Source organism: Melozone crissalis, unplaced genomic scaffold (genome assembly GCF_028551555.1).
Source record: "Melozone crissalis strain CALT ecotype California unplaced genomic scaffold, PUWL_Pcris_2 ptg000004l_1, whole genome shotgun sequence".
In the NCBI taxonomy this organism is placed as follows: domain Eukaryota; kingdom Metazoa; phylum Chordata; class Aves; order Passeriformes; family Passerellidae; genus Melozone; species Melozone crissalis.
This window is the reverse complement of record NW_026535782.1, coordinates 7,609,388-7,625,388: the sequence shown is the minus strand read 5'-3', so window position 1 is coordinate 7,625,388 and position 16,001 is coordinate 7,609,388. Positions and strand designations below refer to the sequence as shown.

At 39.1% G+C, this 16,001-nt stretch overlaps 2 protein-coding genes and 1 long non-coding RNA gene across 3 annotated transcripts; 2 read left to right on the top strand and 1 right to left on the bottom strand.

The window, feature by feature from the left end:
• The first annotated feature begins 2,153 nt into the window (after positions 1 to 2,153).
• Positions 2,154 to 4,768, top strand: LOC128936346 (uncharacterized). Its single transcript, XR_008482986.1, has 2 exons — positions 2,154 to 2,770; positions 3,983 to 4,768. It is a non-coding gene; the product is annotated as an uncharacterized LOC128936346 (long non-coding RNA).
• Positions 4,769 to 5,522: 754 nt separating this feature from the next.
• TPRKB (TP53RK binding protein) lies at positions 5,523 to 10,280 on the bottom strand. The gene is made up of 4 exons (XM_054275205.1): positions 10,051 to 10,280; positions 9,506 to 9,628; positions 9,041 to 9,217; positions 5,523 to 8,232 (listed from the first exon to the last, which is right to left on the bottom strand). Exons 1-4 carry the CDS (start codon positions 10,189 to 10,191, stop codon positions 8,146 to 8,148), a joined length of 528 nt encoding a protein of 175 aa, XP_054131180.1. The 5' UTR covers positions 10,192 to 10,280; the 3' UTR covers positions 5,523 to 8,145.
• ALG10 (ALG10 alpha-1,2-glucosyltransferase) lies at positions 10,280 to 14,521 on the top strand. Its single transcript, XM_054275190.1, has 3 exons — positions 10,280 to 10,532; positions 10,793 to 10,990; positions 12,783 to 14,521. Exons 1-3 carry the CDS (start codon positions 10,368 to 10,370, stop codon positions 13,836 to 13,838), a joined length of 1,419 nt encoding a protein of 472 aa, XP_054131165.1. The 5' UTR covers positions 10,280 to 10,367; the 3' UTR covers positions 13,839 to 14,521.
• The last annotated feature ends 1,480 nt before the right edge of the window (positions 14,522 to 16,001 follow it).

The following is a 16,001-nucleotide window of genomic DNA, read 5'->3' as shown; positions in this document are numbered from 1 at the left end:
CATATAATATTCATTTTAATATTTGCAAAAAGCCAAGCATAAAATACACATCTTTCACAAGCCTGATTGTTGGAATCGTTTTAAAAGTAGAACCATGTTCATGAAAAACACTAGGAAAACACCACTCTTCACATTTCCTCTGACATTTAATGCTGTGCAGTGTATAGGGTTTTCTCTTCATGTATGCATGGTATGAGAAATTGAGTTCCAGTGATGTATTCTGTTCTAAGTATTTTTAGATGACTAAATCAACCAACTGGAATTTATCAGCTGAATAAGAACAGTTAATTATGAAGTGCAGATTTTCATATAGATAGGATATTCTCTAATCCTTTCTCCACTCGGCCATTTGTCATTTTTTTTACCTTTCATGGAGCCCCACAAGCAGTATGTATGTGACTTGAGTATGCAGCAAGTGCCCTATGTATTGGCAAATATGCACAATAAATAGCTGGGACAAAGAGGTTTCTGCTGAGTATTTAACATGCTCACCTCACACTTCTCCCTCCCTTGGGGAGTCCCTCCTGGCTGGCAGTGGTCATGGGGAACTGTCCAGCTTAATTGCTTCTAAAATAGGCCAATCCTCATTGTCACAGTTTCTGTCTTCCATCTTTTTACATCACAATTTTCTACCTGTTCTCTTTGATGTTTTCCTCATTGCTCCTTGAATTACTCTTATAGATGTAACAATTTCAATTTATTGGTTTCTTTTATTTCTTTCAATTCAATTTCATGTCATTATAATTCCTACCTAGTCTGATTGTTTCACTTTTTTCGAGATTTCATTTCTTTTCATAAAGGAAATTCTTCATTTCCTCAAAGGAAATGCAATTCTTAATTTCCTCCAAGGAAATCTTGCAATTTCAATGAGAATCAATTTGGAAAAGTATGGTCTGTTTCCCTGCACTTCATGTCATCCCATGCCATTTGATTGTTTTCCCTTTGTTGCAATGTTTTTTTTTTTTTCTTTAAGTGTTTCATTTCATCTATTTCTTCTCCTCTCTTTTTGTTTGACTTCATTCCCTGATTTTGGGATTTTAGTAAATTTAATTTTGGTAATTTTTAATCCTTTTCACTGCACATCAATTCATCCCAATCAGTTTGGTTGGAATCACTGCATTCCCAAATTTCCTTTTTTTTTTTCAATTGTATTGTTTAAAATCATATTGTGTTTCCCTTCCAGAGTGTTTGTTACACTTTCTTCTCTATTTTCAAGATTTCATTGTTGAAATTTCTGAACCAAAGTGAAAAAATGATAAGGTAATGGGATGATATGAAACAGGGGGAAATGGATCAAACCTTGCTGAATTGGTACAGTTTGAAATCAGAACATTTCATTTCCTTTCACGAAATGAAGAACTTCCTTTCCTGAAAGGAAAAAAAGTCAGAGAAAAAAGTGAAACAAACAGACCGGGGCAGGGTTATAATGACAAGAAATTCAATGGTCAAAAATAAGGAATTCCTTCTTCCAAGTCAATGTAATATTTATGTTTTTCTGTATTTAATATATTACTAATAATGAAGAATGAGGTTTTGTCCTTGGTAGCCTCACTGGTTCCAGTGACACAGTTTTAGTCACATGGGTCAACAAACTCAGTTTTCATTTTCTGAAGTGTGAGTGATTCTTCCAGGACATATTTGGAAATTACTAGTTGTTTTAATAAAACTAAAGGAACCAGTTTTATTTTTATAAAAACTCAAATGCTGTAACCAGGACATATGTGAAGGAAAGGCAAAAGCCTTTAGAAATGTACCAGAACTACAAGTTCAGATTTGTCTTAATAGCAATTATATGTGACAATAAGCTGAAAGTAACAGTTAAATGAGAAATACAGTTACTTTAAAGATGATGCAATAAAGTATTTTGGGAAAGAAAGTTTTTGGTCTGTCTTTAGAAATTGAAAATTTAAATGTGTTTGTTTATAAGCCCTACAGTTCATTACAGGGGCATTGAATTGGTTGTACTAAACCCACCATTAACCCAGCTGGTCATGCAACACCCAGCTTGGGAGGAACTCTGCACTGGCACAGCCTCGTGGTAATTAATGGCTCCAGGTGGTCAGGATGTGGCTGTTTCTAACCCTGGATGTCAAAATGTGGTTTTTGTGGTGATATTATTGACTGCTGATTGAATGTGATCATATTATAAAAATCAAACTTTTTTTAAAAAAGCCATCTGCTTTTTTCAGAAAAAATATTTGAGTATTGCAGCATATGTAAGTGACGGTGGCTTGAAATTTCACTCAAGGCAATTTAAAACAAATTGCAGTTGTAGAAAGGAACCAAGTTTTACCCCAAAATAGCTTGTGATCTAATAGAAAGTAATTCTGTTACAGCTCATCCTGCATTTTTCATCACCACCACCCTCCATCTGTGCATTACTTGTGTTGTTATAAATTTGGCAACACTTCAGCAGCGGGCTACTGTTTATAACTAGAGATCCCAGCAGCTAAAAGAAGCCAGTCACTGGGATTACTCATAATTTGCCTTGTGAACTGCTCAAGGGAATTTCTTGAAGAACTGTGTCAAAATCCGCTTTAGAAAGAATTCATTTGAGAGCTTTCATTGACACATAGAAGATTACTGTTCTGAGATTACTGTTGGTCAAGTTGGTGGGCTTGGAAAGAAGAATCTTTTTATTGGTACTGAGAGAAAATTTTCTCATTTTGTGCAAGGAAACAAGGATAAAATCAGCTTTTTTCCTCTCTGCAAGAAGAAATCTGACGCAGTGGGAACTCAATCAGCCAGACACCATGAATGCTTGCAGAAGGTAAGCTGCATAAACTGCATTCCCCTCAGGTAGGAATAGAAAAGTAAACTATTGGCAGAATATTCCTCTTGTGGTGTTCACATGATGCTCCGAAATGATCATGAACTGTTATTTGATTTGCAGCTACACATGACAGATTGTCCTGATAAAAAATGTTAAATGTCTAATTCTGCAATTGCCTTCTGTAAAAGTTCAATGGAAGAACTTCTGTTTTATTGATTAATTCCCTTTTGGAGATTGCATTTCCCAGTCTTAGAGTTTTAACTAATCAGTTTTGACAGCTCTCTTCCAAGTGTGCCTAAGTATGTAATTTGTGGTTTAAAGTTTGTTTTTACTCATAAGCTCTATCTGTGCTAACATTTGTGGTAATCTCTACTGTCGCAGTAACAGCAGGAACATGTATGAACCAGACCTGCAATACATCTAATCCATCTCAGACCCCTTCCTAACAAATGTGAAAATCACAAGCTAATTAATCTCCTTTTGGCATTCCAGTTCAGATGTAATTGTGCACATTAAACATTTCTTTTCTCTTAAAAAAAAAAAGGCAAAAGCAGCAGGAACAAGGACTTAGCACTGGGGCTTAGCAGGCAATTTTCAGTGAAGATAATAATTGGAGGTCTGTTGCCATAGGTGAATACTTCTAGTGTCAAACCTTTTGGGAAAGGTGACAAAGCAATGTCAAATGTTACTGCAGAGAATCCTGCAGATGTGCTTTATGTAGTTACTCCTGACTGGTATCTCTGCCTAATGAAAACCTTGACACAAGTCCCCTCTGAAAAGCAGAGATAGAAAGACATGCCAGAACAGGATGGGAAGATCACATGCTGTGCTTATTCCTGTACATTAAAGCTTTGAAAACTGTAATTTTTTATTTGAACCCTTCCTCTTTCATAATATTGCAAAATGAAAGGGTATGTTTTTTCTCATACAATGATCTGTATCAATAGTGAGGAGTAAGAACATTGTTTTTCCTCTAACAAGCCCATATCCTGTCACTGTGCCTGCAAGTGGGAGAGAAATACCAAATGGCTGCTAAATGTTTTGCATTTCCAATTATAGAAGTTATTTTATTAGCTCCAGACAATCTGAAGAGCTCTTTCCCAAATCTAGTCAGATTCAATGCACATTCTGGATTTCATTACAAACACTACTGAACTCTTCATAAAGAAGAATAATTTTTAACCTTAATCTTGCTTTTTATTATGTCAGGATACATTCTCTCCGTGCCCACAGACAGAAACCTAATGGAAACAGAAGTGAGAGCTGGCACAGCACCCCTGGGTTCCAGCAGCAGCATGGAGATTATCTTGTTACAGTCCACACCCTGTACACAGTGATCATCATGATCCTTCTAGGGGCACTCTGGGGAGCCTGGTCAAGAAAGGATTCATCCTTATAGCAGCAATATAGGAACTTTCTCTGTCAAATATTTAAAGAAGTATTTGTGTCAATTATCCATCCACTCAAGAAGTACAAAAAATGGTCTCAGCATATTTCAGTTTACTTGAAACTGCCTAAGTGTTTGCTACTTGTGGAAGTGAATCTATGAAGCAATTTAACCAGCCATGTACAGAACATCATTTTGTGAATAACAAGAGACCTCCTTGACCTGTACACATTTATATTACCCTCAGCATGTAAATGAAACTTGAAGCATGATATCCTTGAAAGAAGAGTTCAACTTCTGTTTTATTGGTCAATATTTTGTATGTCCACCCCAGCTTTCCATTTGTGAACTTGCTGAGTCTCTACCTCTGCTAAGTTTGCCTGTCCCAATCCATGGTAAAACATACACTGTAATCAGGGAAATATCTGCTGTGTCACAACATAGGAAAAAATAACCAACAAACACAGCTATTGTGCTGGCAAGGGAAGATCACTGAAAAAGTCAAATTCTCATCTCCATTGCTGAAGAGTTTATGTGGGACTTGCATCCATTATCTTTAACTTATGGTAATGACTTTGTAAACTCAGGAATAAAATTATGGAATAAGCTGCTTTTGTGAATCCTTTGTCACAGAACCAGCTGGCTCAGTCTTCACCTTGTATATATTTATCTGCAACCACCACTTGCTTTTCCATTATTCATGAACATCTCATGGCAGCACCAGCTCCTACATACACCAGCCCATCCCTGACGGGGGGCATTCCATACTCCCACATTTTCAAGGCAGTAATCCCACTCAGACAACCTGCAGGCTTTCTGAACATAGAGCCATTTGGCAGGTTCTGTTCAACTCCTTGTTGGCTGTCTACAGCTGATGAGCACACATTAGTGGACTGGCAGCTCTGAGGGACAGTGACTGTTGGAGACAACAGTCCAAGCCTAAACTCAGCTTAAACCCCAAATTTTAACCCCAAAAAACCAAAACTCTGCAAGATATTTAGACATTTAGATATTTAGATATTTAGACATTTAGACAGACTCGGATACACATTTGTAATCAGGTAGTACCTGCAGACAACACAATTCCTAAGGTATTGTGTACCCCATTTTGGTATCCATCCATAATCAGGAGGGATATATAAACTGAAATGTCTCTGAGAAGATCTCCAGGAGTGTTAACAAGGGCCAGTGTAGCACCAGAGACACCGGTGTCAGCTCTCAGCAGGCAGTGAGGTGCTGGAGTTGCTGTTCCTCCAACCAGTGTTACCCCACCTGCACAGACACCACCTCAGCCTGCTTTAACATGGCAGCAGTGCTTTGGTGATGCTCCCTAGAGAACAGCACACAAAGGAATACTTAGCACATTAAATACATTGTCATAGAACATACAGACCCAGTCACAAAACATGTAGGATGAACATTACAAGTGAACACAAAAGGATGGGCCCTCCCTTGTCAATAAAAGTTTGAAGTACACGAGATGGGAGAGGGACCTACACACTGACAGCAGCACAAAAACCCCAGTGATCAGGGCTGTGGGACAGGCAGTGGCCTCAGCATGCTGGAAGTCAAACACAAAATCCCAAATGCACCCCACCAAGGGAAAAAAAACCCCTAGAACAATTGACCACACATCATGATGTAGCATTTAATTGTTAAATTTATAAATTTTGCAGGAGTAATCCTGCCTCTGAAGCACTGGAGGTCCAAATAAGGTATTGAAAATACTTCAGTTTCCTCTTTCACCTTGTGATAGAGGAGATGAGGTGTGAAAGTTCAGAAGAGACTGCTGTAGAACATTAAATGTTTTGAAAAAAATTCTTCTTAAAATTTTGCTTTCCTGGAAAACAGCCTTAGTTGATTTAACAATAACACTAAAGATCTAAATTAAACTATTTTTAATGTATTCAGAAAGACAACTGCATCTTTGCAGGGTGAACAAAATCTACTTTTATTATCAGTTTTTGTAAATAACTCATTTAAGTTGGATAATGTAACCACATCTCATGAAAACCTGTGGTCTTGCAGGGCAGTCTTCAAAGCAAACAGCCTCAAATCATCTGCCTGACTGAATGACACTGGAGACTTCAACTCCCAAAATAATTTCCTGTAAATCCACCCATTAAAACACCTCATTTGGGTCTCACAGTAAATCACAATTTAACTTACATCAACAGTAATGAGCTGTTTAACTCTCTACACCAATGAAATAGATGGAGAAGTAGAAACTGGGAACTCAAGTTTGGAATTTGTGTGTCAAAACTTTATGTAGCCATCATTTTATTACTATTTCTCCTGTACTAAACAGACTGGACAGATGTTTTACACGTGCTCAAAAAAGGCAGTGGTTTAAGTAAGCCTGTCTGCTGTTATTTTAAACTAACAAAAACATTGCAGTTCAGCCAGTGAGCCTTATGATATATTCCATGTACCAACTGGACTGTCAGAAAAGGAAAACAAGTCTCATTATTTTCCATGGTCATTCTCACATGCTGATGTGACAGACTTTTGAAGACTCAAGTCCTTCCAAGCTCCATTTTTTACTACTGCATCACATTTCCCTTTAGAGAGGATGATGCATTCTGTAAAGCCATCTTTACAGCAACATGTCAGCACAGCTATTTGCCCCTAATCCTTTGATAAACCTTGTCATTCCCTTAGTACTTCGTAACTAAATTTGCCATTGGTCTGGTTGGAAAGAAAAGGATGGTATTTGTACTACTGTGTTTTAACTAAGGGAAAACTTAAATGAAATCAAAATGCAAAACTGAAGCTGTACATTTCTGTATTAAACACAGAAACACAGACAAAACCATGTCTATATGTCAGTTCACTGGTCTGTTTACTGTACTATTATCAACTCTAAGACCTACCTCTCCTTCAAAATCTTTGTGTAAGAATGTGAGGCATTCTCTTCCAAAGATCTTTTAATTACACAAATCATAATACCTCAGAAAACATCAGGAAAAAAATGCAGACAGCTGTAATTTTATGCACATCTTAGAAAAACAATACACCACAAAAATAACAATGAGTATGGATTTCTACCTTATTAGGACAGTACTTAAACAGGATGCTTGCATGTGATAAAATGACACACATTCACAGCTGTTGCACCTGGTGACTACTGGAAATCAACAGTCCTCCTAGTTCCCTTTGATGGCCTTCCCTAGCAGTGGTTCAGAACACCAAGTTTTATGTCCTTTAGGAATACTATGTAAGCTCTATTGACAATTTAAGTGGATACAACCTACGGTGCAAATTTGTCTGTGAATTCTGCACCTGAAACCAGGCTCTAAGTTCAGCATCATCATGCATAAACCAGTGTTATGAAGTAAAAGCACCACTCCTTATCCTTTAAAGCCAGCAGTGGATGACATCAGAGTGTCAGGTGCTAACACCACCACAGCATTACCCACTGACCTCATTCTTCCTTGTACACATCTCTGACACCCCTGCTCCACACTGCCACTGGCTGGCATGGCACCCCTCTGCCCCTTCCTGTCCTCAAGGGGTGGGCAGCACTCTGTCCCAGGAGCACAAAGAGGGAGATGCTGCTGATTGTTTATGGAAAATTTCCTCTTTCTAGGCCATCAGAAATACTTGGGCTGTAAAGATGCCTTTTCTGGCAGTAGCATTGTTAAAAGGATATCATCCATCGGGTTGCCAAACCAAAACAAATCAGAGCACAGTTAATAAAAATGATTTACAATGTTTGAACTCTCTCTGGGACAACCAAAACATTTGACAAAAGACAAAAGTAAGTACAAATTTCCAAGCCTTTTGTTTAAGTTCAGCTTAAAGTACTGCCAACTCTCCCTTGTCAAGAAAAAGGACCAAAGTGTCAATGGCAAGTTCTGCTTGGCATGCTGTCTGTGCTTAGAACACAGCTCAGGTCACCCTTGTGTCCAAGCCTGGTTAAAGCTCAGATGTCATCACACTACTCAGTACTACTTCACTTCCTCTGAAATTTATTTCCACCTTTTCACAAAACATCTTTTGTTGACATTCTGCAAACAACACTATCCAATAAGGTGCCGATTTTTTCTTCCTGTGGAGTGACTTTGTACATCTGCAAAAAACCAAGAAAAACAGGAAAGATGTATAAGGAAGAAATGACATACCTTCTAAAACTATGTACCAAGAAAAGATTATTCCCCTCTCCCTCACTTTTATATTGGAAAATCCTATCTTCTTGTGACTGCAAGACAAAATTTGGACTGAAGCAAATTCTGAAACTGCAAGAATAAGGAAAGCTACGAAACTGAATAAGAGCAGCACTTTAAGCTCCATATGTTAAATGCTATAATTTGTCCAATTTTATTCATATGTCTCCTATCAATACTTTGACAGACATGATAAAGATGATTTAAGTTACTCGAATTTTATCACGTAGAAGGCATATGCTTCAAAATACTTATTTAGCATATGGTAATCTGTTAAGAGCATAAATGCCCCAAGACAGCTCCTAACAGCTAATTAACCTGTTCCTATTTTAACCACCTCTTCTGGGACTATCTATGTACTTAAGCTTATGAAAATGCTCAGGACTGAAATGTTTAATTAAATTAATATTTGCCTGAAAAACAGGAATCAAAAGTTCCTGGATGGTAGGCAGCAATCAGGAATTTATTTTTATGCTCTAATTCCCTGACAACATTAATAATTTGAAGACTTAAACTTTGTGATGTTAGGGTGTGACAACTAAAATTTGTTTCAACTAAAAAATTCTAAGAAATAATCAAGGTCCACTTAAACGAAGTTTTCAGTTCTGCTAAAGAAATACAGATCCTAAGTTACTTTTGTCTGTTGATATTTAATCAGACAACTAAATAGACTGTCCCTTTTCTCCATGTCAGTCCTCTCTTTTGGCTACACACCTTTTTAACTTTGGCAGTGTCTGTTAGCTGGGGGAGTTCATCTAGGGAAACCTGCTGGCCTTCCACCTGAGATGTTATATCTGCCAGATTGACATTCTTGTCTCCATCCACGACCAGCACAATGAGCACTGCTGTGTCGCTGTCTGAAATGCCAAACTTTTTAAATGCATCTGAAATCTGTAAAAAGAGAAAAAAATATTATGAGTCACTTTCTCACTACATACCAGGAACCTTTTCAGTTACTGTGTCAGATACCCCAAGAGTATAAACTGACAGACATTTTACATTAGTGGAATTCTGACAGGCTACAAACCACAACAGCACATTAGTGTCATTAAAAATAACAATTAAAAACTTCTACCAGTAGCTATGTAGATTATTAAAGGAATACATGTAGTTAGTTTGGCTGTGTGGATCTTAGCAAGCTTTTCTGGCAAAAAAAGAAATTTGTTCAATAAATCTTACATTGTTGCTCGGTGAAAGGCTGAAAATAATTTCTGCATAGAGTGTTCTGGTCTTCATTTTACCTATCTTCTGTAGATGCACTGCTTTGTTGGCTGCCACAAGAATCTGAAAAGGATCTACAATCTGTAAAACACAACAGAAAGAGTTATACAGAATTAACTTACTGTTTTGAAATCTGAAAAAAATCCTGACCCCTAACAAAAAACGACTAGATTCTGAAACTATTTGTGGGTTAAATGAGAACAAAGGCATCAAATAGTAAACTTTAGATAGCATGAATTAATTAGCACTAGAGTTTACACATGAGGGAGATTTAAACGCCACCAAGCAGGATGCGAAATTAATCAAAACATAATGTTTTTTGGCCAATCTTGCCAAGGCTGTTTTACAGAGCCGACCCTTTCAGATGTAGGAGGCAGTAATGAAACCAAAGGCGGGCACTTGCAGAGCCGGGGGACGCGCAGAGCAGCGTGTGACAGCGACGGAGAGCCCGGCCAGCTTCGTGAGCTCCCGCGGGCACTCCGATCCGCCAGGACAACACTCACCATCGCAGGGTTTATCAGTGCTCCCTCAATGGAGCCCTCCATGGCTTTTTTCCGCAGAGCGGCGGCATTTTTCACGTGCTGGAAGAGGAGCAGCGTGACGCTGCGCTCCGGGAACAGCTCCAGCCGGTGCGTTCGCTCCATCCCCGGGATATCGCTGCTCGGCCCGCGGAAAACACAGCGCTAAACACACGCGGCCAGGGAGACCAAAGGCTCAGCGCTTCCCACAGGAATCCCCCGATTCCCGGCCCCGCTTCCCGGGTGCCGCCCCTCGCCCCTCCCCGGAAGGGCGGCCCCGTCGCGGCCGGCGCGGAGCCGGCATGGAGCGCTACGAGGCCTACGGCTTCTCGGGGGCCATGAGCGGCGCCTTCCTGCTGTCCTGCCTGCTCTTCGCGGCCGTCAGCCGCCGCCAGCGCGGGCCCTACATGGACGAGGTGTTCCACGTCCCGCAGGCGCAGGCCTATTGCCACGGCCGCTTCCTGCAGGTCGGGAGGGGCTCACCCTTGCGGCAGCGGCGCAGCAGCGCTCGGGGTCGGGGTCGGGGCTGGCCGGACGCGGGTTGTGTAGCGGGTGGAGCCGCAGCAGCAGCCGGGCAGCGCTTGCAGAGTTCAGAGCCCTCAGGGCAGCAGTGCCGGGATGTGTCAGAGCCTGCGGCCGAGCCAGCGATCGTGTTGGGGCGGTGTGGCCGTGTCGCGGCTCGGGCCCTGTGGAGGCAGCGGGTCCCTGACGCTGTGTTCCCTTGCAGTGGGACCCCATGATCACCACGCTGCCCGGCCTGTACCTGCTCTCGGTGGGAGTGGTGAAGCCCGCGGCGTGGCTCCTCGGCTGGACGGGAAGCGTGGTGTGCTCTGTGGGAATGCTCAGGTTTATCAACCTCCTCTTCAGTGCTGGGAACTTCTACTTACTGTACTTGCTTCTGTTCAAGATCCATCAGAAGAATAAGGTACGGTCAAAGTAAAGCAATGTTATGCAGTCGTGCAAGCAACTTTGATGGTTTAGTGTATGTTCCCTTCACTACCTCAGTTTTATGTAACTGCGAGTACCACCAGCAGTTTGGCCAATAAGGCACATTCCTTTTCTCTAATTTCTTTTAAATATTTTTTTTTTCTTGCACATGGTGCAGTCCTCTAAAAATTCATTCTTGCACATATGTAGAAGGAGTCCTGTTGAAATAAAAGTTAGTAGCTATGCAGAACTTTACTATGCAAAGGTCTGACATGCTCATGTCATTGGAATTGCTTAAGAGTCCTCACACAACTTGAACAGCGGCTCCTCAGCTGCTCTGTGAGCAGCCTGTGCCATTTAAGGGGATTTCTTATTTTACAGCTGTAGGCATTTGGATTTGGCCTTGTTGAATTTAATCATGTTTTCATTACCCCATTCCTCCAGAGTTACTCTGGATGACACTTGTGCTTTTGAGCAAATTGTCTGGTCCTGCTTACACAGTGTCAACTACAGACTCGGTGACAGTGTCTATCTTGTCTTTGATAACGCCATTAAATGGAACAGGTGCCAGTATTGATCCCTGTGGTCCTTGGGTTGTTACTGTCCTTTGGGTAGAGTGTAACCAGTTCACAACCCTGCCAGTTCTTACCTGTCCACACATCCAGACCATAGCAGTTCAGCTTGCATACAAGAATGCTGTATATTTAAAAATCTAAAGCATCCACCACTGTAGTAAATAAGTTTAGTGGTTAACGGCCTATTTAAAATCCTGCACATTAGTAAAGTTACATTTTTTTACTTTTAACCTTAAAACATTTTTTTCCTTTTCCCTGAAAACTGAAGGATTCCTTTACTGAAGGATTCCTTCCACACCAAAGAAAATTGGTGTGTTTTCTTAGAGGAAATCTCTTCATTTTTAAGCTAATGATAACACTGCACAGAATTAGATCAGATTAAATAAATGGTTTCTACTTTTAATTTTATACTTCAAAGTGGAAACATAAATGTAAGAACAAGTTTCATGATGATAGTCTGAGCATTTAGTTATCCTTTGATATTTCTTTGTCTTCAATGTTTTCTGTATTCCCCTTCCTTGTGATGAGTGGCCGTTTCAACCCACACTACAGCATTCAGAAACATCATGCAGCATTTTTTAATGTTGTGATTTGTGGTGTTGTAGTGAGTGGAATAATTGGGAAGAGTTTTTAACTGCATGGTCTCCTACCTTTTTTAAAATTTCTTTTCTGACTCATTAATTATAATGAGGATAAATAATAAAAGCTACATCAAAGATCAGAAACTTGGAGTTGGCCTCTCTATGACTGGGTTCAAAAGAGGTGATAGCAGAGACACAGAATGGTGCTGTCACACAGACAAACAGAATCTCATGGTGAGATTGCAGGGGAATAAACCATTGATTTTGTCTTCTGCCCATTGATGCAGCCCTTTTATCCAAAGTATGGGAGCAGTGATGCCCCCACCATGATTTTAATACCACAAATACGTGCACACCTGACAAATGAAAGAAGTTGGTGTATTTTCATTGCCATCTTTTTAAATCACCTGCAGTAATGTTCTGTGCTTTTCACTTGGATTTTAACATTGTGTAACTGTATAAACATAGCAGGAACTTAAGAAAAATACAGCATTTGTGCAATAATGGAAACAAAGAACATAGGAGATGTTATATTGTGTTAATGGAATTCTCAAGTGTTGTACTAGTTTTCTTTTAATGTACTATTTTATTTTATTGGGCACTGTCTAACCACATTTTTCTGCTTCTTCTTTAGGCTGTGTCTGGTTTCCAGAGGATCTCGTCTGCATTAACTCTTGCAGCATTTCCCACGCTTTATTTTTTCACATTCCTTTATTATACAGATCCAGGATCAGTATTTTTTACTCTTTTTTCCTATTTAATGTGCCTTTATGGTAACCATAAAACTTCTGCTCTCCTTGGATTTTGTGCCTTCATGTTTCGTCAGACAAACATTGTGTGGACAGTTTTTTGTGCTGGAAATGTTGTTGCAGAGAAGCTAAATGAAGCCTGGAAGATTGAGTTGCAGAAAAAGAAAGATGAAAAGATTTCTTCCAGGAAAGGATCATTTTCAGATTTGACCAGAATACTGCAGTTTCTTGTTAAATATCTCTTGTCACCCAAAAATTTAGTTACACTTACTGCTTTAACTTGGCCATACATCATTTTAGTATGTCTCTTCTTTGTTTTTGTCTTCATCAATGGTGGAATAGTTGTTGGTGACAGAAGTAGTCATGAAGCCTGTTTGCACTTTCCTCAGCTGTTCTATTTTCTGTCCTTTACTGTTTTTTTTTCATTTCCTCATTTACTGACCCCTACTAAAATCAGGAAATTCCTGTTGTCATTGAAGAAGCACCCTGTGCAGTATAGCTTAGTCACTGTCATCTCTTTGTTCCTGATCTGGAAATTTACCTATGTCCATAAGTATTTACTAGCAGACAACAGACATTATACATTTTATGTCTGGAGAAAAGTGTTCCAAAGACACGAGCTTGTAAAATACCTGTTAGTTCCTTTCTACCTATTCGCTGGCTGGAGTTTTGCTGATACACTAAAATCAAAATCGATATTCTGGATCTTAATGTATTTTGTATGTTTATTAGCAGTCACAGTTCCTCAAAAATTGCTAGAATTTCGTTACTTTATTTTGCCATTCTTAATATATAGGCTCAATATTCCATTGCTGCCTCTACATAGACAACTTCTGGAACTGGCATTTTATATTTTAGTAAATGCTGTAACTTTTTATCTTTTTCTAAATAGAACATTCCAATGGGAAAATAGTGATGAAGTACAGAGGTTTATGTGGTGACTTTTTTGATACTTTTATACCTGTAGGAAAACACAGTTCTGTTTCAGGACTGGACTCTGGAATGAGACAGTATGTTTTGCATCACGTAAGGACTATTTTCCCTAGCTGGAATTGGGAAGTAAGCTCTTTGCTTACATTGTTGCAACCAAATGCAAGATCTGTTATAATGTGAAGATACTCCACATATTGAATTTATGAAAATGTAAAAATTCAATATGAGGGGAAATGTGACAACACCTTTCTGTAATTATTGTAAAATAAGGGAGATGTTTACTGTCATTTTTCATGATAATAAAATATTATATAACATGCCCTTGAAGGTAAAATAGTTTATAAGTATGTTTCAGAGGTTTCTTTTTTACAAAAGAAGGATTTCAATCTATTCAACCTTTTTGTTTATTTATCTGTGTGCATATTTATTCCTCAGATCAGGCCATTTCCTTCTAGGTTTACTAGTGGTCAAAGTATAAACCACTATTAAAATACAGTGTTTTCAAAGCCTCCTACGTCTCTCTGAATTTTCATTACTTTTTTTGTCAGTAAATGCTTACATTAGTTTTGTAAGAGAATGGGCTCTTAAACCACTAGAGAAGTTTGAACATTTTATTTCAAACTGATATTTAGCAAACACAGTGGATGCTGTGTGTGTGCACCTCCTTTGGAGGAATAAGTGTTACTGTACAATAAAGCATGAATGGCAGTTGGTGATGTGAGAAAGGGAGCAGTTTACAGATGTCACACTGCAACGTGCAGTGCATTGCAGCCCTCTTAAATATTGAGCTTTTATGTCCTGTGGCTCTGTGCTCACGGGTTTGTGCTGAAATCGACTCTGAGTGCACTTCTGAGTTGCACTGAGTGTTTCAAAGATCTTTGATGTGTAATCTTCAAGAAGTGCTAATGGCATTATTGAACTATTCTTTGAAGTATTTTCCACGTTTAATGGAACTTGAGTGTATATATTCAGTTTGACAAAGTGATGTATATTTACATATATTGATATATATATATATAAAAGCATCTAGTGTGTACTATCATCAGAGTAAATGAAGGCTTTAATAGTTCCTGTAAGTAAATCACTTATATTAAGTCTCAAAAATATTTGATTGCTACAATATGTGGCAGGGGAAAGTAGTCTCCAAAGCTAAAGAAGCACTGTGTAGCTTCTTTAAATTCATTATTGTTCTGTAATGATAATACTTCAGCCAAATCTCTGCAAACATGATATTATTGCCACTCAAGTCACTCAGAATTGGAATCATTTCTCAAGAGGTCAGTTCTGGGAGTTACAGGCTCAGGTCAGTACTGTTACTGGTTTCTTTTACCCCACTAAGATCCCTGTCCTGGCTCCAGTTCCTTTCCTGTACCAGCCCTGTGATGGGTGTGGTGAGCTCAGATTCTGATCAATGCCTCTGCATCCCTGTTTCTCCCAAGGAAACCCTCCAGCCACTCTTCAATGAGTAGTTTGTATTGAATTCAGGATATTTGCCAGGTCACTTTTTGCTTCTTGGCCTTTTGCCAGCCTGTAATTTGTTGTCAATATGTACCATGGGGAAAGCCATTTTCAATCAGTACCTATTTACTTCTTCACATTGAAGGGACAAAAGAAACCTGAAATGGATTGCTTTTCAAGAATCCATTGTAGTTCTGGCAGAGTCCAGGATGTTGTGTTGTGATTTCAGTATCACAGATTTGGGAGGGGAAGTCTTGTGTGCCTTCTGCTTCCAGTTTTGTTTTTGTATGCCATGCTAATAAAATCATAACTTAAAAGAGCATTTGCCTGCTTAAGTACAACTTCCTTTGTGCCCTGAAATACTCAGTTGGAATGGTAACTTGGAAAGGCATGGGGCTCTGTCTAGTATTCCAAGTTGTATCTTAGACCCAAGGTTTTTTTCTGGTTTTATGTAGAGGAGCAGGTATAAATTCCCTTGACAAAAAAAATTCCCTTGTAAAGATCCCTGTGTAGTCAACAGGTGTTTTTTCCATCATGTCTGTTTTTACTGGTTTCAAATGCCATCCTTGATCAACTCTGTTGAGAGACTGTCCATGATTCCTATTTTTAACAGAAGTAGCAGCTGTGTTTCAAGTGAAAAGAACCATTTTAAATATATACAATTTTAAAAACAATTTAAAACTTTTTTTTTGTTGTGAAAAGTGAATGCAAAA

Excerpts from the sequence above, each read along its gene's own strand:
- TPRKB (XM_054275205.1), bottom strand. The coding sequence starts at position 10,191 with ATGGAGCGAACGCACCGGCTGGAGCTGTTCCCGGAGCGCAGCGTCACG. Across the intron at positions 9,218-9,505 it reads GCCTTTCACCGAGCAACAAT|ATTTCAGATGCATTTAAAAA; the intron begins GTAAGATTTATT and ends CTCTTTTTACAG. Across the intron at positions 8,233-9,040 it reads ACACTGCCAAAGTTAAAAAG|ATGTACAAAGTCACTCCACA; the intron begins GTGTGTAGCCAA and ends GGTTTTTTGCAG.
- ALG10 (XM_054275190.1), top strand. The coding sequence starts at position 10,368 with ATGGAGCGCTACGAGGCCTACGGCTTCTCGGGGGCCATGAGCGGCGCC. Across the intron at positions 10,533-10,792 it reads GCCACGGCCGCTTCCTGCAG|TGGGACCCCATGATCACCAC; the intron begins GTCGGGAGGGGC and ends GTTCCCTTGCAG. Across the intron at positions 10,991-12,782 it reads AGATCCATCAGAAGAATAAG|GCTGTGTCTGGTTTCCAGAG; the intron begins GTACGGTCAAAG and ends CTTCTTCTTTAG.